Source organism: Telmatherina bonti (genome assembly GCF_933228915.1).
Source record: "Telmatherina bonti genome assembly, chromosome: 13".
In the NCBI taxonomy this organism is placed as follows: domain Eukaryota; kingdom Metazoa; phylum Chordata; class Actinopteri; order Atheriniformes; family Telmatherinidae; genus Telmatherina; species Telmatherina bonti.
Window position 1 is genome coordinate 24,043,737 of NC_136611.1, and position 26,639 is coordinate 24,070,375.

The 26,639-nt window shown below is 40.3% G+C and overlaps 1 protein-coding gene across 1 annotated transcript; it reads right to left on the reverse strand.

Annotated features, from left to right (window-relative positions):
* Window positions 1-25,947, reverse strand: acsl2 (acyl-CoA synthetase long chain family member 2). Its single transcript, XM_079251110.1, has 20 exons — window positions 25,920-25,947; window positions 8,361-8,605; window positions 8,146-8,260; window positions 7,382-7,446; window positions 7,194-7,295; window positions 6,468-6,567; window positions 5,689-5,867; window positions 5,554-5,586; window positions 5,301-5,352; window positions 5,071-5,144; window positions 4,683-4,760; window positions 4,454-4,588; window positions 4,229-4,363; window positions 3,275-3,443; window positions 3,106-3,194; window positions 2,909-3,025; window positions 636-779; window positions 433-534; window positions 273-344; window positions 1-166 (listed from the first exon to the last, which is right to left on the reverse strand). Exons 2-20 carry the CDS (start codon window positions 8,601-8,603, stop codon window positions 29-31), a joined length of 2,142 nt encoding a protein of 713 aa, XP_079107236.1. The 5' UTR covers window positions 8,604-8,605; window positions 25,920-25,947; the 3' UTR covers window positions 1-28.
* Between the last annotated feature and the right edge of the window lie 692 nt (window positions 25,948-26,639).

Genomic DNA, 26,639 nt, shown 5'->3' on the forward strand with positions numbered 1-26,639 from the left:
ACTGTCAGTCCTTCAGCATGGTGTGAAGTTAAATTGCCGTCTTGTACATGCTGGATAACTCTTGCTGAAAGACTTTCTGGATGTTGGTACGTCTGCTTTTCATGGTCGGCGTGAGAAGGCCATTGGCAATAGTGAATATCTCTGGATGCAAATAGAGGTCCTTTACCTGCGTTGATTCAATGGCGAGACACAAAGTATTAGCATAACTCGCTGGAAGTAATTTTCTAGCTTGTAAATCTGAACTAAAACCAGAGTCATTGGAAACTTCTCACCTGTTCAAAGGACTTCAGGCCTGCTTCTTTCCCCACAGCTCTCATATCTTCTAATACTGCATTCTTTACATCCTGTTGGAAGGCAAAAAAAGCAAATGCTGCATACTTCATTTGTAGTTGTAACATTAAAGTAACTCAAGAAAATCAAAAACTGATTTACAGAATTTTGGCACAGCTCCTGGTAGGACCCCACAAAACCTCGCTCCTTCGCCCAGTCCACAAACACATCTCGGTCAGGCACAACAATCCCAACGAGATAAGACTGGTGACATGAAATACAAGAAAAAAATCATATATCAAACACATCCTGGCTAAGATGATTGTTTTAGATGTGGTGAATACAAATTCCTTTATGTAATGCACCTGTAAACTGTCTCCATGCACAAACACCTGGAACACAGGAGCAGAACGCTCGTAGATATTTTCTATCTTCTCTGGGGCGACGTACTCTCCCTGGGACAACTTGAAGATGTTCTTTTTTCTGTCAATGATGCGCAGTGTGCCATTCTGACACAAGACATGAGTTAAACATTTGACAATGCCAATCTACACAACAATACAGTATCTGCATATACATACACATACACTGCTCAAAAAAATAAAGGGAACACTTAAACAACACAATATAACTCCAAGTCAACCACACTTCTGTGAAACTGAACTGTCCACTTAGGAAGCAACACTGATTGACAATCAATTTCCCGTGCTGTTGTGCAAATGGAATAGACAACAGGTGGAAATTATAGGCAATTGGCAAGATACACCCAATAAAGGAGTGGTTCTGCAGGTGGTGACCACAGAACACTTCTCAGTTCCGATGCTTTCTGGCTGATGTTTTGGTCACTTTTGAATGCTGGCGGTGCTTTAACTCTAGTGGTAGCATGAGATGGAGTCTACATCCCACACAAGTGGCTCAAGTAGTGCAGCTCATCCAGGATGGCACATCAATGCAGCTGTGGCAAGAAGGTTTGCTGTGTCTGTCAGCGTATAGTGTCCAGAGCATGGAGGCACTACCAGGAGACAGGCCAGTACATCAGGAGATGTGGAGGAGGACGTGGGAGGGCAAAAACCCAGCAGCAGGACCGCTACCTCCTTCTTTGTGTAAGGAGGAACAGGAGGAGCACTGCCAGAGCCCTGCAAGATGAGCTCCAGCAGGACACAAATGTGCATGTGTCTGCTCAAACAGTCAAAATCCACAGGTGGGGGTTGTGCTTACAGCCCAACACCATGCAGGACGTTTGGCATTTGCCAGAGAACACCAAGATTGGCAAATTCACCACTGGTGCCCTGTGCTCCTCACAGATGAAAGCAGGTTCACGCGGAGCACATGTGACAGACGAGAGTCTGGAGACGCCGTGGAGAACGTTCTGCTGCCTGCAACATCCAATGGTGTGGGGTGGCATTTCTTTGGAGGGCCGCACAGCCCTCCACGTGCTCGCCAGAGGTAGCCTGACTCCCATTAGGTACAGAGATGAGATCCTCAGACCCCTTGTGAGACCGTATGCTGGTGTGGTTGGCCCTGGGTTCCTCCTAATGCAAGACAATACTAGACCTCATGTGGCTGGAGTGTGTCAGCAGTTCCTGCAACACGAAGGCATTGATGTTATGGACTGGTCCGCCCGTTCCCCAGACCTGAATCCAATTGAGCACATCTGGGACGTCATGACACAGACTGTCCAGGAGTTGGTGGATGCTTTAGTCCAGGTCTGGGAGGAGATCCCTCAGGAGAACATCCGCCGCCTCATCAGGAGCATGGCTAGGCATTGTAGGGAGGTCACACAGGCATGCGGAGGCCACACACACTACTGAGCCTCATTTTGACTTGTTTAAAAGACATTACACCAACTCCAAATCCAGACCTCCATGGGTTGATACATTAGATTTTCATTGATAATTTTTGTGTGATTTTGTTGTCAGCACAGTCAACTATGGAAAGAAGAAAGTATTTAATAAAAATATTTTATTCATTCAGATCTACAACATGTTACTTTAGTGTTCCCTTTATTTCTTGAGCTGTGTGTGTGTGTGTGTGTGTGTGTGTGTGTGTGTGTGTGTGTATATATATATATATATATATATATATATATACATATACACACACACACACACACACACACACACACACACACACACACATTTTTTTGCCCGAATTCCAGTTAAGTTGGGACTATGTAAAACGTAAATGAAAACAATACAATGATTTGCAAATCCTTTTCAAACTTACTCAGTTACACTACAAAAATTAGGTATTTAAGATTCAAACTGAGAAACTTGATTGTTTTTAGCAAATATTCACTCAGTTTAAATTTGATGCCTGCAACGTTGTTCTAAAAAGCGTGGAGCAGGGGCATTTTTACCGTCCTACATTACCTTTCCTTTTAATTACACTCAAAAATTTAAGAACTGAGGACACTAATTGTTGAAGCTTTGTAGGTGCAATTCCTTCCTATTCTTGCTTGACGTACACTTGTTCACCTGTGGAATGTTTTAAACAGGTGTTTTTTGAGCAATCCTCAACTTCCCTTGTCTTTTGGTGCCCCAGCTGTTGGCATGTACTGAAGGCATCAAAATCTGAATGAGTGAATATTTGCAAAAAAAAAAAAATGTCACTGTGGCTTTTTATTATCTAATCTTACTGGAAGCCATTGGCCTACATCCCCCGTGTGCAGCCAGCCATCACTGCCCAAGGCCTCAGCTGTCCTCTCTGGGTCTTTCAAATAGCCTTTGAAGACACTGGGCCCATGGATGCAAATCTAACAGAACAAAGCAGGGTGAGGTGTTGACACAGTCTGGGTACATATAAAATATGACAACACCTTTTACTGTAGGTCACCTCTCCCTGTCTGTTCTTCACAAAGTAGTTCATATCCGGTATGTCTTCCAGCCTCACCATGACACAGGGTAAAGGAGCACCAACATGACCTGAGAAACAGACATTGGCACAACCTGTAATAACAACAATCTCTGCAGACAGTAAAATGAAGGGGGAAAAAATGCTTTACCCATGCTTGCATCCCCTGGCAAAGAGAAGGTGCAGCCTCCAGTGCACTCCGTCTGACCATAACCTTCAAATATTAAACAGCCCAAAGTGGCTCTGAAGAAGGACAGCACTTTGGCAGAGATCGGTGCTGAGGCCGTCAAGGCAAACCTCATGTTGCCTCCTAAACTGGCCTGAAACATAAGTTAGATGCATAATGAATTGATAAAAATGATAAAATGCACTGATTTCTATTTGAGCCATTTTCGCCCTCAGTCATAGCTTCCCATCTGCATCGACACACCAACCTAAAATCCATCTCATTTTTCAGTTCTTGGGGGGTTTTTTTCTGTGTGCGTGCCTCTCCAAAGCACTCCCACAGGGCCAATATGCTGTGGGTGAGTTTGGCACTGGTAGCTGGAACAATTGTGCTTCTCTTGTAAAGTTTGGATTAAGATGTGTTAACTATATGCCAGTCTGATGCTTAACATGTTTAACTGTACTGAGAGGTACCAAATCAAGATGGTGACAGCTGTAAAATCAACTATTAACAGATGCCATTTCAGACAGAAAACAACAACAAAAACAAGGTTTTGTGGACTGATTTCTGAAGACGCTGTACACCTGGCCTTCCCAATCAGTCCTAATGATTACACGTTGATTAAACATCTATCAACACCAGAGCTTGTTATTTCATGTCTGCAACATGTCTGCACATAAGAAGAGTGACTGTCATCAGAGATACAGAGAAATATAAGTGAGACTTCACAAATTGTTCCACACAATTTGTGCATCAGGTTGATAATTGTAAAGGTTAATTCATTTGATTAAATTTCTATGTATAATTAATCACAAAGAATAATACTGCACAGAGGTTTACTCACTTCTCTTGTAAATTTACTGACTGAGGAAAAAGAAAAGTAACAGCAAAGGTTCGTGTGATTTGGATTGAGGACCAGCTGGGATTTCAGCAACAGACCTGGATCTTATTGAACACCAGTTTGTCCCACAGACTATTGTTCCGCATGATGCCACTCCGAAGCTCAGCCTGCTTTCTCCTTAAAGCAAAGTCAAACAGGACGCGTCCAAACGGAGAGGTCACTGAGCCCTGAATCTTTATGAAGAAAAGAAGAAACACGATGTTGGCACCTTTCTCACTGAGAAATACAGCAGCAAATCATAAGCCCTGAATGTTTTCGCTGACCTTATCATAGATACGATTGAGAACACGGGGAACGACAGGGAAGATGGTGGGTTTAAGAGTTTTTATGTCGTCCATAAGAAGAGTGACGTCCCCTTGGTAGAATCCAACTCGCGCACCGAAGGTGTACACTGACAGCTGGGAGAAAAAGAGATTTCATGTATGGTATAGAGGTAAACATTTCGAAACAAATAAACAATAGAAAAACTTTCAGGGGAGAGGAGGAAAATACCTGAATCATCCTCTCAAACATGTGTGCAAGCGGCAGGTAAGAGATCGTCACATCCTCTTGTTGGAATGTAAATGAACCCTGAGAGAAAACAGGAAATAATTTGAGCAAAGCACAAGGGAGAGATTACGATCAGGCAGCAGCATACAGCGAAGCCTCACGGGCAATCAAACATGCTGTATGGCTTTTTTAGCTGCAGTTAGATAGAAGAATCTTCAGACGGGGCAATTAGTTAAAGTACCCGGCAGCGACAGGAACAATCAAACACCCAATTAATCATACCATTAGACACAGCAGGGAGGGGGGCAAATTTGGGATACAAGCATATGGGAAGTGATGGTAGCTGCGAGGCTGTTCTCAATTACACAAGGAGGTGGAAGTGTAGACAGACCTCCAGGATCTTAATGACAGAGGAAGCATTGGAGGCGATGTTGCCGTGGGTGATCATGGCTCCTTTGGGCTTTCCTGGATAAATAAACAAAACATTATTGCAGAGTGCTGCAAAGCAAAAGGAGCTACAGCAGTGCCATAAAGAGAGGTTGTTAGTGGGCACTGTGGGACACTTCTCTTATGTTTTGAGTGAGGTATAATTATGGAGAGACTTCAGAGATCAATTGGTACCTGTGGTTCCACTGGTGAAACAAACCACTGCCAGATCCTGTGGCTGGGGCGGCTAGAGCAGGAAGATAAAATAAAATAAGATAAAATAAAATAAAATATGATTACACTCTCAATCTATTCAATCTATCATGATGGTGCTAATGAGATCTAATGGAAGAGGGGTAATGGTAGAGCTGTCAGGTGAGCATTTAGAGGGCTATCAGTTATTTACATCAATCAGTTTGATGTTGCAGCTACGAGATGGTAAACTTACCATAGGATCCTTGAGGTTCTGCCTTCCCAAGTCCTAAGATGTGCACATAGAGGAGCATTTGCATCAATCTACACTCCCTTGATAATGGCTTAATTAAAGGGGTTACACTGTGATTTAGGCTTCAACCCCGCTCACCAAGAGCTGTTCCAGTTTTAAAACCTCCAACTCGCACTTCTCCGCCCTCTCCGCGAAGTCTCGGCCGAAGTCGGTAAAGAGAACCAGACAGGAGATTTTTGGAGTCAAGCCTTTTTCCTTGTTCTCCAGCAAAGACGTCGCCGTCTCCTCCCGGTCACAAATCACCACTGTCATCTCGGCTACACAGACACACAGTGTGAAGTGATGTTCGGATCTAATCTGAGAAAAAACACTTTTCTACCAATCACACCTTTTTATAATGTGAATTAGAAAGTTTAAATAAAAAAAACAAAAAAACAAATTAAACTATTTTCAAACCAAAGGGAAAAACAAAGTTTTCCACTGTGGTGTTGTTACAATTTATATTTTTAATTTTTTTTTTTTAAGTGTATATTTTACATGAGCTTAACTAAATAATGTCTCTTTTTAGCTTTTGTCTACCTACAAAGATTTCTTGCTTTTTGGCATGTTTAAAACATCTGTGATAACAAAACAACACCAGAAACTCGGTAAGTCTGTTTCATTTTCATTTTTAATGACTGAACAAAGAACGAGACAAACATTTTCTTCTAGAATCAAAGTTTTTGTGTACCTGTTACTTCTATAACAACTCCTGCAATAAGTTAGTTGCACTATTTTTTTCCTTTTATAGTTTCTTCATACACAGTTCAAATACCTCAGTTGTCAATGGCTAAGTGTCTGGCATTTTATTCACTTTAAGAGTTTTAGTATTGTCTTGGACTGAGCTGTGTTTAGGGTCTACATGCAGAGATTCTCACCAAGGTTGGTGATATGAACCATTGCCTCCATCCCAAGTGTGTCATACATCGGCACCAGCACCATGGAGTAAGTGTAGCAGGCAATCTCCGTGATGATCCACTGACACCAGCAGAGGGAGACAAAGTAGCATCCTTAACGTCAGCCAGGCTTCATTTATCACTGCCTACTCCAAGTAAATATCTCACATTAAGAGCTTATACATAATTATCTACTCTACCATGCATTTCCCATTTACATAACAAACAAAACCATTTTCCAAATAGACAGCGCAGCAGCATTGATTGAAAATGAGAGATCATTTTCTGCTCCATCAGAGCCATCAGCCTCTCATTATACCATGGATGACAGAAATAGGTTTTTTGATTGATACTGTATATTTGGAAAAACTCGGAAGCCGACAAGCTTTTCCATGAGCTGCCCTGCAGACCACCAGATCCTTGTTTTTTAATATAAATAAAGGAAAAAATATAATTAAATCTATGCAGGTGTCTATTAAATATGTGAAATGGGTTTTGATATAACACTTTCCCTTTGAGTCTGTGTCTCAAAAATATCACCTGCAGCCTTAAATTAAAAAAAAAAAACTGTGTCAGGATGTGAGCAACTTATTTATCTCTTTTACAACATTTGCACCATGGACATGTTGGGATGGATAAACCATTGACTGTTATCAAAGGTGGTTTTTCAAGTTCCGATGTTTAAACATACATGACATATGTGAATACCTCAGGCCTATTTTGTGACAATATCCCAACAAATTGCTGCGAATTCGGCTGCAACCCCTTTGCAATCAGGCCACTGCCGAGCCACTGTGCCTTCTGAGCCACCTGAAAGATTGGAGATGCACAGTCAGCACACGGCAAAGAGTAACACACTACACACAAGTGCAAGTCTGTCCATAAATGTGTCATACCTCAGTATAAGAGATCCACTCGTAAGGTTGGCCCGGCTTCCTGAAGCCCAGACAAGGGCCATTTCCTAAACAGTGCAAGCCCATTTTGCCATGTCAGCTTAAACATATGCAGCTGTGGATGCAGTTTACAAGATCATTCTTTAATCCTGTAAATGTGTTTTGTGTAACTTGAAGATTGTTGAGGATAAATGACACTTTTTATTCTCTTATTCTTTATATCATGATGTCAGAACTGTTTTGTACTGGATGACTGATGGGGAGATGTTGTTGGCTATTTGAAAATGAAATGTGTAGTTTGGTGAGATTTCTGGAAAAAGCATGGAAACTTAGAGAAAGGATTCTGTATCCAGATTTTAAAAAAAAAAAAAAACAAATTCATTTTTTTTAGTGCAATGGCTGGTGTGATTGGCTCATATTTTGTATGTGGTCATCTTCTTGCTTTGCATGTTAGTATTGTCATGTAAACCTTGTGGGCTGGGCATGCATGTTTATGAAACTTACATCCAATCAAACTAAATCAATTTTAATTAACAATATGATACTCTCTATCAGATGTCTTCTGATTATTTGAGCTGCATTTCAATAATTGAACAATTAACTGAGGCTTATTTTTCACCCACTAACTGTAGGTCAGTGTGTTTGCATCTCACCAAATGACAGTTTTGACAAGAAAAGATTGATTGTGTTGTCCTTGCTCTTTTTGCAATCTGCAATACAGTTCACAATGAGGTTCAAACGTTTAGAATATGTCTGGTGTGCATCACCTGTGATCTTAACGCCCCTCTGGAACATGTCATAAGCCGTCTTAATGTCATCATAGTAAAACTCCAGTAGATTGTCGTCTTTTAGGAGAGCAGATCGCCTACAGTTGGGATCTCCCTGCATGCAAACAAAATCTCCACTGACAACTAAATACACTATCTTGACATTAATGCACGTCCAAATACTATCATAGCAGTCAGTTATGATCCATACTCACATTGACGGCGACAGACTGAGCCTGCAGATCACAGGGAGGACGCATGGGTCGAGGACGGGTCACCAGCCAGTATGCAGTGAGGGAAGCCAGGGCTCCTAAACCCAGCAGAGAAGAGGTGGACATAGAGAGGGACGACATGGAAAATGATGGCAGAGATGGCAGAAGACTCCAGAGGTCCTCAGATTCAGATCCTTTAAGTTTTGTGAGGGAGCATAGCGACTGCAGCCACTCCTGGAAATGCATAACTGAAAGAAGAAGAAAGGATTCCACCAAGTGAACAAAGACAGAAAGTGGTGTGTTGCAGAGACAGAAATGTGTTGCAACTTTATTTTAACGCTGTACAACCACAACAAATATGTAGCAAAATGTTTTTTCATGTGTTTCTTCCACTTCAATTCATTTATCTGGTACGTTTGTTTGCACAATTGATTTTTTGTGTGTATGTGTGTGTGTGTGTGTGTGTGTTAGTTGTTTTTTCTTTTTCTGTAATCCTTGCTGGAAGTTCATCCTGTAGCACAGCCTGATCTGAAACTAAGGATAACTTTCATTTAGATTTTTATCTTGGTAAATCCATTTTTTCTTTTCAGCTTATCCAGAGACTGTTCAATCTGCAAAAAGTTAGAAAGGCTATAAAATAATTTAGATATTATAAAGAATTTTGTCAAATTTTTCCAATAAAGCTGACGTCATAGAAAATTAATTCCAGTGGAAAATGATGTCAAGGGGCCACGATAGCGTTTCAGCACAACTTTTACCTTTAAAGTTCAAACATTTTTCAAAATACAAAAGGCAATTTTACTTGAGTCTATGTTAAGAAAGACAATGAAGAAAAACCAACTGTATAATTTCAGGATTGTTGATTCAAAAAGAAAATTTCTGAAGAAATTTTGATGGGTGCCAAAGCATCCACTGCCCACACCTGAGAGACAGGCAGCCATTTTACAAAGACGCAGCACCTGTGTATGGAATGATAGAGGTGCCACAAAAAAGAATAAAACTGGAAATAAATAAGGAAATAAAAACATATTTTTACTGTCACATAATTCCATTCTTTGATATTTATTAATTTATTTTTCCTTATTTTTTAGTCTTCATACTAGGACTGGGCGATATGGCCAAAAAATAAAATATCCAATTTTTTTTAAACCAAATCCAATTTCCGATTTTAATCTATTTTTTTTCCCTTTACTGTAAAGAAAAAGAAAAAAAATTACAAATGTAAAAAATTATTCTTTTTCAAAAATGCTTTTATTGCGATCAGCCTAAAAGTTTACCTAAATTCAAAGTGCAACTAAACAAACCGTTAAATAAGATTGTAAAAAGAGATGGCAGGAGCTGCCACTGTAAACATTATGAGTAACATGTTTGTACTTAGTGCGTTTCCACTGTGAGATAGTTTTTAAGTTTTGATCATACATTTAAGAATAGGCTTCACTTCACTTGTATAATTTTATTCAAAAATAAAAAACTGATAAAAAAAAAATAAATAAAAATGCCTCCTCTTGGAAGAAAAATAGTGATTCCTTTTAGAGTATTTTGACATTAAATAACCAAACAATTTCCCACATTGGCAGTGAGGTAATAAAAATGAATGTTTCTTTACACTTAACGTGTTTTGAGTAAATTGAACTCTTTGATACAAAACACTATGTTTAAAAAATCCCTGAATGTTACTAAAGCTATATTTCTAACATACATGTATTATTACATCCTTGCTGTTTTTTGTTTAATTGACATATTTTTGGCAAGAAAGACGAGCCTGCCAGCTGCATCTGGCTTCAGACCCCTGTGGCATGTGACAACGCCCCTCCCACACTGAAAACCCTGCATTTCCATCACACCTAGAAACTTTGCAAAAACTAAATATCGCCATAAAAAACGCTGCCATAAAAGTTTTTACGATCTCAAGAGGTGTTTTTTCAGACATTTCAATATAGAACTATATTGCAAAAGTGTAATGGAAACACTTTTTTTGCATTTACGTGTCCCCAGACATGACGTGGGGGCTCGTGACCAGTTAATTCCCGGTAAAGATGGCGCGGTGTGGAATAAACAACCACGATTTTCAGAGTTTTAGAAAAGAAAATGAGGGAGAAAAGTTTCAGAAATCCGAAGCAAATCCTCCGTAGCAAGTAGAAAAGCATAAAATAACGCCCACGTTGCATTAACCACAATTACGAAACGTGATGCTAATGTGCTAAACATCGTTCAACGGAAACACCCGCAAACCACAACTGTTGTTTGTCGAAACGTACAAATATCATTTTTATTTTGCAACAAAATGTAATGGAAACGCAGAGGGGAGCACTTCTTGTACGTTTCTAGCTGCCATGTTGTTGTGTTGATGCGTTTCTGTAGGAAACCAGCGGGAGCGTGCTGATGTCACTATAAGGTACGGAAGCCCAAAAGGTGCTTGCGGGGCAAAATAAAAAAATCCTGATTTTCATAAAAATAAATCGTCATAAACAGCAAATTCGAATTAATCGATTAAATCGATTAATAGCCCAGCCCTACTTCATATTTACTTTTTTTCTCTAATAATTTCCCGTTACATTTCCTGTTTTTTGTTATTTTTCAAATTTATTTCCATATTCTTTTCTCCATTGTTATTGTAAATATTTATTCTTTTATCCATTTTTTTCCTTGCATCCAAGCTGTCAATCATCTGCTTTGGGTGGGGTTTCCACTCTGACAGGTCAACTTTGCAGCATGCGCTAGCATTAGAGTTTGTTTGTTTTTGAAAGGGGAGGATAGTGAGATTGACTTTAAGAGCGCAGAATGTTTGTCAGTGCACAATTTCCTGGTGAACAGATTACACCAATACAACTAAGCAACTTTGGCACTACATTTAGCTCATTTTCAGACCCCTCTAGTGACTTTATTTAAAGAAAATTCAATCAACAAGTCTAGCAAATTTATCTGGAGACTTTGGGTGACTAACGATAGTTTACAAGCCATTAGCAGAAGCCCATCCTCTCTCTCTGAAAGAACACAAAAGATGCTCTGTCCTCATGCAGCATCCAGCTTCAGGAGACTGCATGACCAGACTCAAGTTGCCACTGATTGATCCTATCCTGATTTACTGTCATATATGAATTTCGATTAATTAAGAGTGCAGAAGAAAACATTTATTGCAACATGTTGTAAGTGAAACTGTTAGTTAAAGTACTTGAAATTACACTTCACTTTATGCATTTTATGCATTTATCCAGACATTAGCTGAGCCTCAGTTGACGATATTAATGTCTATGTCTGTTATTTTATTTATTCGTCCACTGAAATCCATTTAAATTTGAAGATGTTTTTGAGCGCAAATATTGTTATGAAATTAAAATGCAGTTAATATTAAGTACAACCATGGATCATTCAACTTGCCATTTTCCATTGAAATGAATCCCTGTGACAGGGAGGAAAAAATAGTCTAGAAAGAAAGAGAAGAAATAAGAAAGAGAAATAACAACAGGAAGAAAACGAATCTACAGGGGTGTAGCCTATATCAGATGGAGACAATTGAAGAGGGAGAGGAACTTCAAAACTGATATGGAGGTTGCACCTTTCTGCTGGACAGGTAAGTTAACTTAATTTAACAGTGAAGCTTATTTTGACATAATGTTAGAAACTGGGCAGGTAGTCAAGCAACTAATTTATTCTCACGTTTGAGCCGGACAATTTACAGTTACTTGCTATATAGCTTATTTGTTCGTTAGTGGGATGTGTTCTCTGCCTCTATTGTTGAGGCGGCCAGCCGGAGCTGTGGCTGTAAGGTCGTTGGTGTCTGTCGTGGTGGTAATCCCAGAACTCGTTGGTGGACACCAGCAGTGAGGGATGCTGTCAAGCTGAAGGAGTCCTATTGGGCCTTCTTGGCCTGTGGGACTCTGGAGGCAGCTGACAGGTACCGGCAGGCTAAGTGGCATGCGGTTTCAGCTGTCAACAAGGCAAGAACTCGGGCATGGGACGGGTTTGACGAGGCCATGGAGAAAGACTTCCGGATGGCTTCGAGGCAATTCTGGTCCACCATCCGACAACTCAAGAGGGGGAAGCAGTGCTCCGTCAATACTGTGTACAGTGGAGATGGGGAGCTGCTGACCTCAACTCGGGACGTTGTGGGTCGGTAGAGGGAATACTTCAAAGACCTCCTCAATCCTACCAACATGTAGCAGAGCTGGAGCACTCAGGGGTGAACTCTCCTATCTCTGGGGGTGAAGTCGCTGAGGTGTTTGAAGGTTGTTAAAAAGCTCCTTGGTGGCAAGGCCCCGGGGTTGGATGAGATCCGCCTGGAGTTCCTTAAGGCTCTGGATGCTGTGGGTGTCCTGGCTGACACCAGGACATGCGATGCTGGCTCTGGAGGGTAAAGGGGACTGGAGGGTGTGTTCCAACTACAGGGGAATCACCTTCCTCAGCCTCACCAGTAAGATCTATTTAGAGGTCCTGGAGAGAAGGGTCCGTAGGATAGTCGAATCTTGGATTGAGGAGGAGCAGTGTGGGTTTCGTCCTGGACGCGGAACAGTGGACATCTATATACCCTCTTTGGGGTCCTAGAGGGGGCATGGGAGTTTTCCCAGCCAGTCTAAATGTGCTTTGTGGACCTGGAGAAGGAATTCGACCATGTCCCCCAGGGACTACTCTGGGAGTATGGGATACCGGACCCCCTTGTACAAGCTGTCTGGTCTCTGTACGACAGGTGTCAGAGCTTGATCCGCATTGCCGGCAGTAAGTCAGATTCATTTCCAATTTTATCAACGATTCTTTTCATAACTGATATGGATAGACATTTTAGGCGCAGCCGAGGTGTTGAGGGGATCCGGTTTGGTGGCCTTAGGACTGGGTCTCTGCTTTTTGCAGATGATGTGGTCCTTTTGACTTCATCTGGCCGTGATCTCCAGCTCTCGCTTAAGCGATTTGCAGCCGAATGTGAAGTGGCTGGGATGGGAATCAGAACCTTCAAATCTAAGACCATGGTCCTCAGCCGGGATAGTGTGGATTGCCCTCTCCAGGTCGGGAGTGAGGTCCTGCCTCAAGTGGAGGAGTTTAAATATCTCGGGGTCTTGTTCACGAGTGAGGGAAAGATGGAGCGTGAGATCAACAGACAGATCAGTGCGGCGTCTGCAGTAATGCGGACTCTGTGCCGGTCTGTCGTGGTGAAAAAGGAGCTGAGCCAGAAGGCGAAGCTCTCGATTTACCAGTCAATCTACGTTCCTACCCTCACCTAATGTCATGAGCTGTGGGTCGAGACCGAAAGAACGAGATCTCGTATACAGGCGGCTGAAATGAGTTTCCTCCGCAGTGTGGCTGGGCTCTCCCTTAGAGATAGGGTGAGGAGCTTGGTCATCAGAGAGGGGCTTAGAGTAGAGCCGCTGCTCCTCCACATCAAGAGGAACCAGTTGAGGTGGCTCGGGCATCTGGTTTGGATGCCTCCTGGACACCTCCCTAATGAGGTGTTCCGGGCAGAGACCCCGGGGGAGACCAAGGACACGCCTGAGGGATTATATCTCTCGGCTGGCCTGGGAATGCTTTGAGATCTCCCCCCCCCCCCCAGAGAGTTGGCAAGTGTGGCTGGTTACTCTCTGGTAATGGTATTAATTATCTTAAACAGCAAGGGGCCAAAGAGCACTAATCTGTTCTTTGCTTTTAATTATCACACCCATAGATGGGACTGTAGTCACATCAGGATAGTCCGTTAGAGAAAGTTCAACTTGGGGACTCCGCTCAGTTGTAGGGGGTGTATTCATGTGGACCGATATCATGTTCATGCATTTTGGTCAAACAAGCCAAACAATTTGAATAATATAACTCCATCTCATCAAACGTGGCACAGCACTAATATCTAGCAATGGAGAAGACAAGACCCGCATGGAGAAGAATACTCCATTTCCTCCACTTGCAAACTAAACATGGAGCACAAAACTATTGCTGTTTTGGGTTTTTTATTTTGTCTTATGCAAGTATACAGCAGAAATACAATGGGCGTAGTATGAACAACAGAAGACCCATAACGCAATCACTATGTACTTACCCACAATGCCAAATACAGGAAGTGACTTTTTTGTGACTTTGTAGTCCACTTCCTGTATTTGGTCTGCCTGAAGCCGACCGAGACCTGCGTTTGTAGGCGGACCAAGTCCGCTTCTTTGATCCGAATCAGAATTTGTTTGCCGCATTCACAGCTTCACAAACAAGCGGAATTTCGGAGCAAGCAGACTAGGATTCGAGTCAAAAAGGCTGATGTGAATGTGTCCTAACTCTCACATACTGGGGCTTTAATGGCCAAACAACGCAAGCTTGGACTTGATCAAAGAGATGAAAGGAAAAGAAAGGACTTGGATTCATGCAGGGTGTGAGAGGGGGAGGCAATGTGTGGAGAGACATCAGGAAGTAATAACGATTGGCTTAACCAAAACAGGCGCTGAAGGTTACTTTTAGTCATGTGTCACTTTGTCATCCACTGGGGAAAGAAAAAACACCCAGGATGAGTACAGTAGCTTGAGGATAGTGGGAAAATGGGGTGATGGGGAAGGATGAGCAATGTCCAACCCAAATGATTTCCCTGCCAGACATTAATGTTCATAAAAAAGAAAACTAGATGTATCAGTGTGTTATTTTATTACATAATCAGATACATACAACATTTTCTCACACACAGAAAATACTAATTATATGTGGTTGTACATTTTCTGTAATTTGAAGATGGGCCTCCAAACCCGCCCCCATCTCGCAAATCCCTTGTGACTTCATCTTCCATTGGAAACTGAATTTATTTCATTGAATCAGCCCTTCTTTCCCAGACTCCCCTCATTGAATACCCCTCAACCTCTCACCTACTTTCCCCCCGGGACCCAGTAGAGGAGGGGCAAAACTGGGAACATGTCAACCCTCCTTCTTCTGTCACCGGGCGATACCATGCCGCCTTCCTGAATGAGGAAACGAGGCCTCACTCATTCTCCAAGGTTTTTTAATCTTCATTAAGCAGCAATTTATTTGAGCTAAAGCTGTTTGGTTGCCACTTTACACCTGCTTTAGCAACAAGACAGCTGGTGATCCCCTCTGAGCCCTTACACTGGGTAAATAAATGGAAAACAGGGTTTTCTGAATGTGACATTTAAAAAAAAAAAAAGGGGGGGGGGGGGGGGGGGGGGGGGGGGGGGTGACAGTGGCTGTGAAGAGAGCTCTCTGATAGAAAGCTTCCCCATTCCTTCTTTCCCCACCCCCACAAAAAACACTCCCTCCTCTCTCATCCCCTTTCATTATGGCCACTGTCGAGGTCCAGACAAGGCCCATTGTTCTGCCAGCTTTTACTCCTCAAAGACATGAAGCGTTGTTAATGGCAAGCATGGTAAAATATACTGAAGGAAACAAATTCACCTTTGGTTTGTCAATTTCTCCTCCAAGAAGACAAAAAAAAGCATTTCTGCTGCTGACACAAAAATTCTATGATGTGCTTCATGCACTAAGTTGAGTGACATTCAGCAATACCAGCAGATCGAAAGTAGGCTGTGGTAAACAATGTGACAATTACCAGTTATCCCGCTTTGGAGAGCACAAAATGCTGTAAAGCAGCAGAATGTGGGCTCACTGGGAGTTAGGCTTGTAACAGGTCTGAGGCAGCCAGCTTGTCTGAGCACATGCTGACAACCAGAGGTAAAGCTGAGAGCTATTAAGAGCTGGTGGTAAACAAGGAATCAATCTAAACCAAAAGCAGTTCAGAAAAAAACTGGATTGTGATCAAGTATGACTTTAATAAAAAAAAAAAATGTGATAACTTTCACTAACAGTAAAAGTTTATTTGAATGAGACATTGAGTTCAAATCTAAGAACAAATATAAGTAAAATGTGAGATTGGAATAGTGAATTTCACAAATATTTATCAGATATTAGCCCAAAAACAAACCAGAAACAACAGGAGAAGAAGATATTTCTCCACCAGAGTTAATGGTTGGAGCAATTTCCAGGGCTGTGACAACAAACATGGAATCTGAGGCAAAACTGTTGTGAACGTATATCACATTAGTACAATTTGTTCATCTTTTTTCCCCAAACTCATTTACAATGTGATCAATCGATCAAACTTTATTTATGAAGCACTTTTCCAACATAAAATATGTAACTCAAAGCGCTTCACAGTTTAAAATCAGACATTAAGGAAATACACAGACAGACACATTATATAAAAAGATACCTCCAACCCCCCTTTTTAGATACATCTAAATGAGAAAGCTAAGTGCAGACGGACTAGTCGTGGAAACCCCATCCGAGGAGCCATTTGCACCGGGGTAGCGCAATGGCAGGCACCAGCAGCACTGTACCCTATCCACCACCGCCACCCCGGTTGCAGACAGCTTCCACAAAGGAAACACTGGAAACACCATTTAAAACATAAAATGTATTAAGACAAGATATACACACACATAAATATAAAAATGAAATAAGAATAATCATTTATAAGAAAATCAAAATGGAATAAATTAACCAATTAAAACTTAAGAAATCAAATAAAGGCCAAACTAAAAAAGTGGGTCTTGAGCCTGCTCTTAAAAACATGAACATTCTCTGCACCCCTGAGGTCCTCCAGCAGACTGTTCCACAGGTGGGGGCCATACCACTGGAATGCAACTCTCCGTGGATATGTGTCCTGACTTTGGGAATCAATAAAAGCCTGCTGCCAGAGGAGCGCAGGGATCGTGAGGGCTCGTAAGTTAAAAGCAGTTCTGAGAGATAAGAGGGCCCAAGGCCATTAAGACATTTAAAAACCGTTAAAAGAACCTTAAAATCGATCCTGAAACACACCGGGAGCCAATGCACTGATTTTAAGATTGGCGTAATATGGGTCTTTGTCAGGACATGAGCTGCTGAGTTTTGTAAGAGTTGTAAACCTGAGATACTCTTTTTGGAAAGACAAGAAAGCAGGGCATTACAATAGTCAATACGGCTTGTAATAAAAGCATGCATTAGCATCTCTGTGTTAGCCTGAGAGAGAATGGGGCGGACTCTGGCTATGTTTTTTAAATGATAAAACCCTTTTTTTGTGATGTTCTTAATATGTGGGATAAAAGTCAGCTCAGAGTCAAAAATCACGCCAAGATTTTTAACTTGTAGGGAAGGATTGAGAGACAAGGATAGTAGCTTAGGTAAAAGTTTCTCTCTCTGGGCTTCAGGACCAATAACTAAAACCTCAGTTTTGGCCTGGTTAAGCTGAAGAAAGTTCTCTGTCATCCAGGATCTGATGTCTAAAATACAGTTAAAAAGTGCGTCCATTGGCCTGGTGTCATCAGGAGACACGGAGATGTACAGCTGTGTATCATCAGCATAACTGTGGAAGTTGACTCCATGTCTCCTGATGACCCCGCCAAGAGGGAGCATGTACAGGCTAAAAAGCACTGGGCCCAAAATGGATCCCTGGGACACAACATGTGTGATTTTATGGACCTTGGAGCAGCAAGGATCCAAACCCACCATAAATTCTCTATCTGTGAGGTGAACCATCTGTGAACAGTACCAGAAAGGCCGATGTGCTTTAAACGTGATCAAAGAATAGTGTGATCAACTGTATCAAAATCTTTAAAAGGGCCATCTCTGTGCTGTGGTTCACCCTAAAGTCAGATTGAAATTTCTGAAGAACACTCTCTCTGTTTAAAAAATCAGTGAGCTGAATAAAAGCAAGCTTTTCTAAAACTTTACTTAAAAATGGTAGATTAGATATCAGTCTAAAATTGTTCAGGTCATTATTGTCAAAATTGCTCTCCTTCAGCAGGGGCCTCACCACTGCCCCCTTAAAAGCGGCAGGGAAGACCCCAGTCTGAAGAGAGCTATTCATCATGATTAAAAGTTCTTCTCTAAAATATTCATAAAAGGACTTAAAAAAATGAAGTTGGGATAGGGTATAAAATGCATGTGGTAGGCCTCACTGATGAGAAAACCTTGTCAAGTATCCCAGCATTAACCAGGCCAAAACTGTCCAGTGTTTCCTCTGGACTGATGAGAACACATTGGAAAAAATGTCAACAACATCCGGACTGGAGAAGCTGAGGACTGAACCAATGTAGCCACTGATCGGAGAACAAAACTGAAATGACACACTTCTCCCTGAACCACAGTCATCTATTTTACAAACAAAACAGCTGTTTGTGGGCCAGTAACTTTAAAAAAAAAGCATCTGTGGGACAGATGCAGTTTTTCCTCTACACCAACTCAGCCATGGCGGGCCGTATGGCGCTAACAATATAGCAAAAATATTGCTAAGCCAGACTATATTTTTAGCACCAAGCCTTGAAAAAAGGCAATAATTAAATCGCTTTGCGTGGATAACATCAACTCTTTCAAACTACATTGTTGCACCAGAAGTGCAGCAGCAGTGGGCTACTCTGCTGTCAGACATCTGCTCTGCACCAGCATGTAGCAACACAGCATGCAGAGCTGGAGCCTTAATAAACTTCATTAGTCAACTCCACAGGCAAGGTAAACTTTGAGAACATCCACCAAGCGTATTACATGTGCAGTCTGGAGACTGAAAAGGCTAGCTACTGATAAGTTGTTTTCTGTTTTACAGGTTGAATAGACATTTCAAAAAAGATATTGATGATGCACAGCAAAGGCAATGCTATGTAATATTAAGTATTGGTCCAAACAAGCTAACAAAGTTGGCGTTGGTTAGCTTAAATAACATCAGTTATAGTTTTTTTTGTTGTTTTTTTTAGTATGTGATCACCGTAGCAGGACTACAGGCCACCTTTAGACCAGATGAGCAGCCTCTGCATTGGACTGCAAGCAGACAGCGTGAAGAGGACCTAGACCAGTGTCAAACCTTCACAAAGTCGCAGAGCCTGGCTAATGTCTGGACCAATCATCAGTCAACACTGCATACCAGGAAATTTATTTAATATCTCATGACACTTTCCTGATGCACAAATATATTGTCTCTTTTCAGCAACAATCTATGACTTAGCTTATTGATAGGTGGTGAAAGATATGGTACTGCAGTGCTGATATTTTCTGGGGATGTTCTAGAAAGGTAAGTAAAAGGAAAAAAAAGTTCTGCATTATTTGCTAGTTGAAGATAATACCTAGCCAGCAACCGCAGAAAATCCTCTGGACTGTTATGGTAAGTGTTTGTGCTGATAACAGATTCGGATTCATCGCATCGTTCTCTGTGCTGACCTGGGTTGGGGAGTTCCATTTTTTTCCCTGAAATACTGTAGATATGTTTAACCAAGTACAGCAATTTCTAAGGCATATTTTCTTCCATTGAGATAAAAACTTATGCAGAGTTTGTCCTGCTGAGAACTGCATGCTTATACAGCTATTCAGACACTAAGAAAGCAACTGGTATTAATGTCTGAAAATGGCTCAAAGTTGTTCAATCTCAGTGCTTCATAAGTGACACAAGTGAAAAAAATTACTTACTGATTACTTAAACATGTAGATATTTATTCAAAATTACTTGGAGACAAACACAGAGACATCATCCTCATTTAAAAGATAACATTTTTAATGATTACGGAGTGAATATTGATTACAAACGTTCCTACTGCCCTTCGTAGGGCACCAGCAGACAGAACCTGCACACTACTGCATCCAGGGGGGTGAGTGGTCTGATTGTGGGAAGGAGGAAATGCAGTTGCATGTGGACACGTGAGGCTGGATGGTCAGCAAAGGGAAATGAACAGAAGAGAAAGAATGACACGGGTGTTTTCTGGCTGTGATTCTCAAATGAAGCGTGAAGAACACAGGCACACACACTCGGTAACAATGACGTTTTTCTTGTGGAGAGAGAAAATGAGAGAGACCTCACTTCCTGCACGTAGAAAATACCTTTACTTTCCACTGAACAGTTGGCAAACCTTCAGAATCTCAAATTCACTTGGAATCCTGCAAATACTGCAATATTCTTTTGTCTTTTCTTCCTTTTCAGATCTGTAGTTTTAGGGAATAATGCGGTACCAGATTTAAATGCAGTTAGGATAACCAAGTTTCTTGGCATCACAAGAACAAGGCAGTGTGTTAATCGCAGCATGATAAAGCACACTGTGCTGAAACTCTCAAAGACCAACTAAGATTCCCAAAATATATTTATTCTTTATAATTTAAACTCCATACAGATTGCATGCTTGAGAATGTACAATAAATACATACGCACATACATACATACAGGTAAATAAAGATAGTTTTCAAACAATAAGACGACAGATCACATGCAGGACTCTCATTTGACCAGATTATCAGAAAACCTTTAGCTAGAAATACCTTTGGCCATAAATATCCTGAATTTAGAGAAGGTATAAAATGACAAAGATTTGTATTTTTATTATTTATTTTCATTCATTTCAGTTTCGTCATAGAAACTACACCTACATCTGATGTTCGTGGCTAATTTAATGACTTATCAGTTACTTTCCCAAAATACAGACAGCAGGTACTCTGATGTCTGATTAGGCTCAAGGTGAAATTACTTTGCAGATAGAAGTGTACATTGTGAATAGGCATGCTAGTACCATTAATCAGCTGCATGATTTCTACCCACTGGACTGGGATTTATGTCCAATGTGGAAATTTTTATTTTCCCTTTGGTTTTTTTCTGTAAATGTGGATTTACAATTCATACTTTAAAAAATTACTGCAAACCACAATGTGTGACATATTTATTTAAACCAGTGTTTTTCAACTTTGTTAGAGCCAAGGCACACTTTTTTCCAACTGAAAAATCACAAGGCATACTACAAATCAAAATATTTTTGTAAATAAAAAAAAGGCCATAATATTAATTTTAAGTCCATCTTGTCAAAGCCTCTTGAATAAAAATCAGACACAAGGAGAAGGAATTTTATTATCTTTCACTGGGGCCAGTTTTGATAAACACAGAGCTGCTTTTTAGACCATTTAGGTAAAATTGGATAATTTCTCGGGGCACACCTGATAATCTCTCATGGCACGGCACAGTGGTTGAAAAACACTAATTTAAACAACTGAAGTTTAGATTATAATCCACACCTGTATCCTCTTCTCTGTGCTATTTCATAATGGCTGTGATCGAGATAATATGCCTTTCTGACAGCCTTTTTTGTTGGACTCCAAACCGTTTGATTTGTTTTACCTCCATCTATTCAGCCTTAAGTTCCGATGCATGTATTTGCTACAAGACCGACAAGTACAAAAGATACTTTCAATGTCTTATGTTATAGTGTAATTTACAACATTCAATAATTTAAACTTAATTCATTATCAACTCCTTTTTAAATGTAGAGTTTAGTGTCAAAGGTATTAGAAATTAATATTGTTATGTAGCTTCTGTTAATATCAAAATACTTAACAGTAAGGTACTTATGTGTAATGAGGAAATACTTGTTTCACAGAGATTAGCAGCTATCAGCATTGCTAAAAGGTTGTTTGGTTACAACTGGTTACAACAAATAATAGAGGTGAACGAGAGGCAAGATCACAGTAAACATGTCAACATGTATCCAAAATTTATCCTTCTGAGCTGATTGGAATGTTCTGGGTGTGTTGGATGTTGTAAACCCTGATGGATTGTATTAGATACATGTACACTTGGCAAAAATAGTACAGAAATGTGTGTTTGGTTCATTATTTCATAATTTTGATCATGTCAGTTGTAGCATAACATTTTGTTGTAGGGCTGTGACGATACACTTTTGTCCCAATTCGATTTGATTCTGATTTTTTGGGTGCCGATTCGATTTAAATTGCGATTCTTTGATATTGCTGATTTTTGCAGATTAAAAACAAAAGAAATGTACTAAACTTATTTTTTTGCTCGTAATATTTCTTGATTTCAATTAGAAAAAAACAACCCAGTAGCCAGACCATCATTCTGCTTCTTTAATACACAAGAAGACATGTAAAAAGATCAATAAAACCAATAAAAATGACAAAAAATTTTATCCTGCTTTTTTAAAAATTTGTTTGAAAAAAAAAATAGATTTTTTTTTAACAAAAAAAAAAGATCGATTTTAAAATTGTAAAGCAAAAAAATCCCGGTTTTCGATTTTTCGATTCGATTTTCCCACCCCTAATTTGTTGGACATCCAGATTATTTACCTGTATGACAGGGTATAGCTTATAAGGATTGCTGGCAATGCCCTTGAAAAATGTGCCAAAATCTCTGTAGGACAACAGGAGAATATTGCAAAATACACAGAGAGAGCTAGAAAAATTACTAGTTGCCTCCAAATTAGCCGCACATTTTTTAAATCATGAACCTTAACAAGAAAACATAAAAAATATTTTTGATGCCAAATTTTTATTATACTTTATCATAAATTATCTTCTGTGAAATAACACAAGATATGGTGTGATAAAAAATCTAAGCTGCTTCTGAGCATCTGACCAAGCGGCCACCTCTGTCGGTTAAAAGTGAGGCCTAGTGCATAAAACTGTGATTCCCCCTTCATCCACTAGGGGCTGGCTCCAAAACACAGCGAATCCCCATAGACGTGAATGTTAAAAAGGCCAACTTCACAGCAGAAATAAACATGTTTACAGCCTGGTTCAAAAATCCATTTTCGGTTTAACAGGTCAGGTTTACCTTCATGACAACTTTGGGGGGAGGGATTTTTTCTCTAACTCCCCCGTTTAAAAGTAATTTAATCTAAAAAATTTTACATATTTAGGGGCGTGTCCTTTTGATTGACAGGTACCCAATCTCCCGCTTCAAGAAGGAGGGATGTAGAACAACCGTGGTTTAGCCAGTTAACAGCGTGACTTAGCTTTAGCCCGCTTACCTCCATTAGCTGGTTAGCTGCCGTTATCTCCAGGTTAGCTCCTTGCTACAGGCTGCTCAGAGTTCACTCGATGACAATCATCCACCGCCACATTCACAGCCCCCCTCTCAGCCCCCCTCTCAGCCCTACCTCTTTGCCCATATTTATATTTTCCGGGTGAGACGACGCGCATGCCCCTACCAAGATGGCAATAGTAGGAACCACCCACCAAGCTTTAATTCAGCCCTTCAGAAACCTATGGGTGACGTCACGGAGGCTCCAGCCATCTTTTTATATACAGTCTATGCATCTGACCCACATCACAGCTCAGCGTGGTCAGAATCTCTGCAGTGCAGGTGCCTTTTGCTAAAAAATGTATCAGTACTATTCTTTCATTTTACCTCATGATGTTTACAACTAGAAAGGCACTCAGAAAATGCAGGCGTCCACCAAGGAGCTAATTTAAACTCATACTTGAGAACTTCCTTAGAAAAATTCTTGTGTCCACAATTGCCTTCAGATTAATCCAAAAATTTAATGCAGGGGTGCCCAGCTCCAGTCTTCGAGGACCACAATCCTGCAGGTTTTCCATAACCCCCTGCTCCAATTCACCTGACTCAAATGAATCCTTCATTATGCAAAACTTCATTGGCTATTTCATCCATTTCATGGAAGCCTGGTGTGTTGAAGCAGAGATACATGGAAAACCTGCGGCTTTGGACACCTCTGATTAATGGAATCTAATTTAGACTAAAAGGAAGAAGAAAAGTAAAGTTGTTAAAAAAAAAAAAAAAGCAGACAGACAAACAAGAGCAAAAACATAACTTATTTAGCAACAGCAACTTTTTTTTTTTTTTTAACAATTTTATTCATATCCAAACTTCATTTCAGCACATAGTATCTCTGTTACACTTTCAGTGTGACATCTTTTATATATTAAAGTTACGAGGCTGCAAATAACGATGACCTACTATGACCTTTCTTTTCAGAGACCTTTCTTTCTGTAACTGGCTCACTGGAGAAACATTGGGGAAACAATGTCTCAACATGGGGAAATCCTAAAATCAAAGGGTACTCCTGCTCATGGCAACTCAGTATCTATCTACACTAACCAAACTGCTGATTCGTTCATATTATCTAAATTGAGAAACTACCTTTGCAAATGGCACAATTTTGAATCTCCATGTCCTTTTCTCAAGTGTAATTCACATCAGGATAGTCCGCTAGACTCGGTCCGATTGGGGACCTGGCTCAGTTGTAGGGGTGTGTATCCATGCGGACCGATTGTGTTCATGCTACACTTTGGTCAAACATACAAAACCTTCACAAGAATATATCCCCATTGCCACCAAAGGTGGCGCTGCACTAGTATTTAGCAAAAGTAGGGACGAGACCTGCAAAAAAGAAAACATACAGCACAAAACTATAGCTGTTTGGGTTTTTTGTGCTATGGAAGCACACTGCAACAATGACTACAGTATGAACAACAGACGAGGCAGAAGACTCTAAACACAATCACTGTGTATTTAACCACAATGCAATGCTACACCAAATGCAATAAGTGACCTTTTTTGTAGTCGGTTTCTTTGGCCTGAATCAGAAATTGTTTGGAGCATTCACATTTCCACAAACAAAGCAGACTTTCTCAGCAAAAAGACTTGAATTCAATTCAAAAAGGCTGATGTGAATGTGCCTTTAATCTGATAAATGTATAGGTTTTATCCATTCTTTTTTTTATTCATTCATTCATTTCCCTAACCGTTTAGTCCGATTAAGGGTCGGAGGGAAGCTGGAGCCTATCCCAACAGTGTTTGGGCGAAAGTTACACCCTGGACAGCTCGCCAGTCCATCGTTGGCTAGTTGCTAGCTGAGCAATAGGTGTTAATATGTTTAGAGATGAAAGCATTCCCAGAACCCAGCGAGTCTCAGATCAGAGTTGTCATTCACAGAAAATGCAAAAACTTTTCCCTCCAAGAGGCAAAACATGAGAATACTTCCAAGAATTACTTATTTTATTTATCTGTAAAACATGAAAATATAAAAATTTTACTATCTCCACCAAGGCAAAAGTTATGTATTCAGTGGTGTTGGTTTGTTTGTCGGTTAGTCTGTCTCTCTGCACCATAAGTTGAAAAGTCAGGACATAAAAGAAATAGAGTATATGATTATATCTTGGAAATTTTTCAGATCATGACCAGAAAAGTATTATTCATTTATGCTCAACGTATCCATGAGTTGTTTATTAAAGACAGGGGCGAATGAACTTTTCTGCTAAGAACAATTTTAGATCAATACACAAAACATTTGGGCTAAAATGGTGGAGGAGAAACATGCTGTATCTTGTCAAAATGTGACCATGCCAGCACAGGAGAGAAGAATGTACTCAATAAAAAAAAACAATGCAGATTTTATACATTATATATATATATATATATATATATATATATATATATATATGTGTGTGTGTGTGTGTGTGTGTGTGTGTGTGTGTGTGTGTGTGTGTGTGTGTGTGTGAATTGTGTCAAGTATAAAAGTTAAGACAATTTACCATTTAATCTAAAGTGAAAAGTGATATGTATAAACGTATGTATGCCTGTGCGCGTCTAAAAGAGGTACTATCACCAGGGAATATGAAGTCGGTACATTTTTCAATATTTTATGCAAAGGTTTATTCACAGGTTGAGTCTTCTTCTCGGGCCCCAAAGACCAAAGACTCCAACTCGCTCGAAAGCATGGAAACTTTTCTCATTTGACAAAGTAAGGAAAGTGTCGGTCTCGTGAGTCAAACTAAATATCTCTTTCAAAGCTAAACAACATGGATAAAAGAAGGAAAACAACAAGTCAAACTTACTTTAGTAAGTCGCGGGTCTCGAAATTGTCCAAGATTGCGCTGCAAAGATCCGCGCTTCTGCAGAAGACCCATAGGAATTTTGCAAGAAATCAAGTCAGACACATCACATCGGTACTTCCGGTTAGGACTTTCAAAGTAAATCCACAGGCAACTCATCGCCATCTGCCACTAAAAAAAAAAACAAAAAAAAAAAACTAAACAAAAAAAAACTAAAAAAACTAAATGGATTTAAAAAAAAAAAAATCTAAATGGATTTTTAATCCATTTAGATTCAAACAATAATTTAGAAAAAAAAAAATCTCTCGCATTCTCATTCAGTTAGTTCGAATATTTTACGTAATGAATTAAAGCTTTCTCCGTTTTTTTTTTTAACCTTTTATACCAACTTCCGGTCTATCTCTCTGTCTTTGCGGCTTTTGACGTTTTTTTCTTTTCGCAAGTCTGAGCTGACGTCACTCATCCAGCGCATCATTTCTATTGGATATGTGTGCCTTTCAATGGGCTGCGGTTAGCACTGTGGCCTCACAGCAAGAAGGTTGCTGGTTCGATCCTTGGCTGGTTTGGTCAGTGGCCTTTCTGTGTGGAGTTTGCATGTTCTCTCCAGGTACTCCAGCTTCCCCCACCATCCAAAGACATGCATGATAAGTTAATTGGTCACTCTAAATTGCCCCTAGGAGTGAGTGTGAGCGTGAGTGTGGTTGTTCATCTCTCTGTGTGTGG

Excerpts from the sequence above, each read along its gene's own strand:
- acsl2 (XM_079251110.1), bottom strand. The coding sequence starts at position 8,603 with ATGCATTTCCAGGAGTGGCTGCAGTCGCTATGCTCCCTCACAAAACTT. Across the intron at positions 5,868-6,467 it reads GGTTCATATCACCAACCTTG|CCGAGATGACAGTGGTGATT; the intron begins GTGAGAATCTCT and ends GTGTCTGTGTAG. Across the intron at positions 3,444-4,228 it reads TGGTGTTCAATAAGATCCAG|GCCAGTTTAGGAGGCAACAT; the intron begins GTCTGTTGCTGA and ends CTTATGTTTCAG.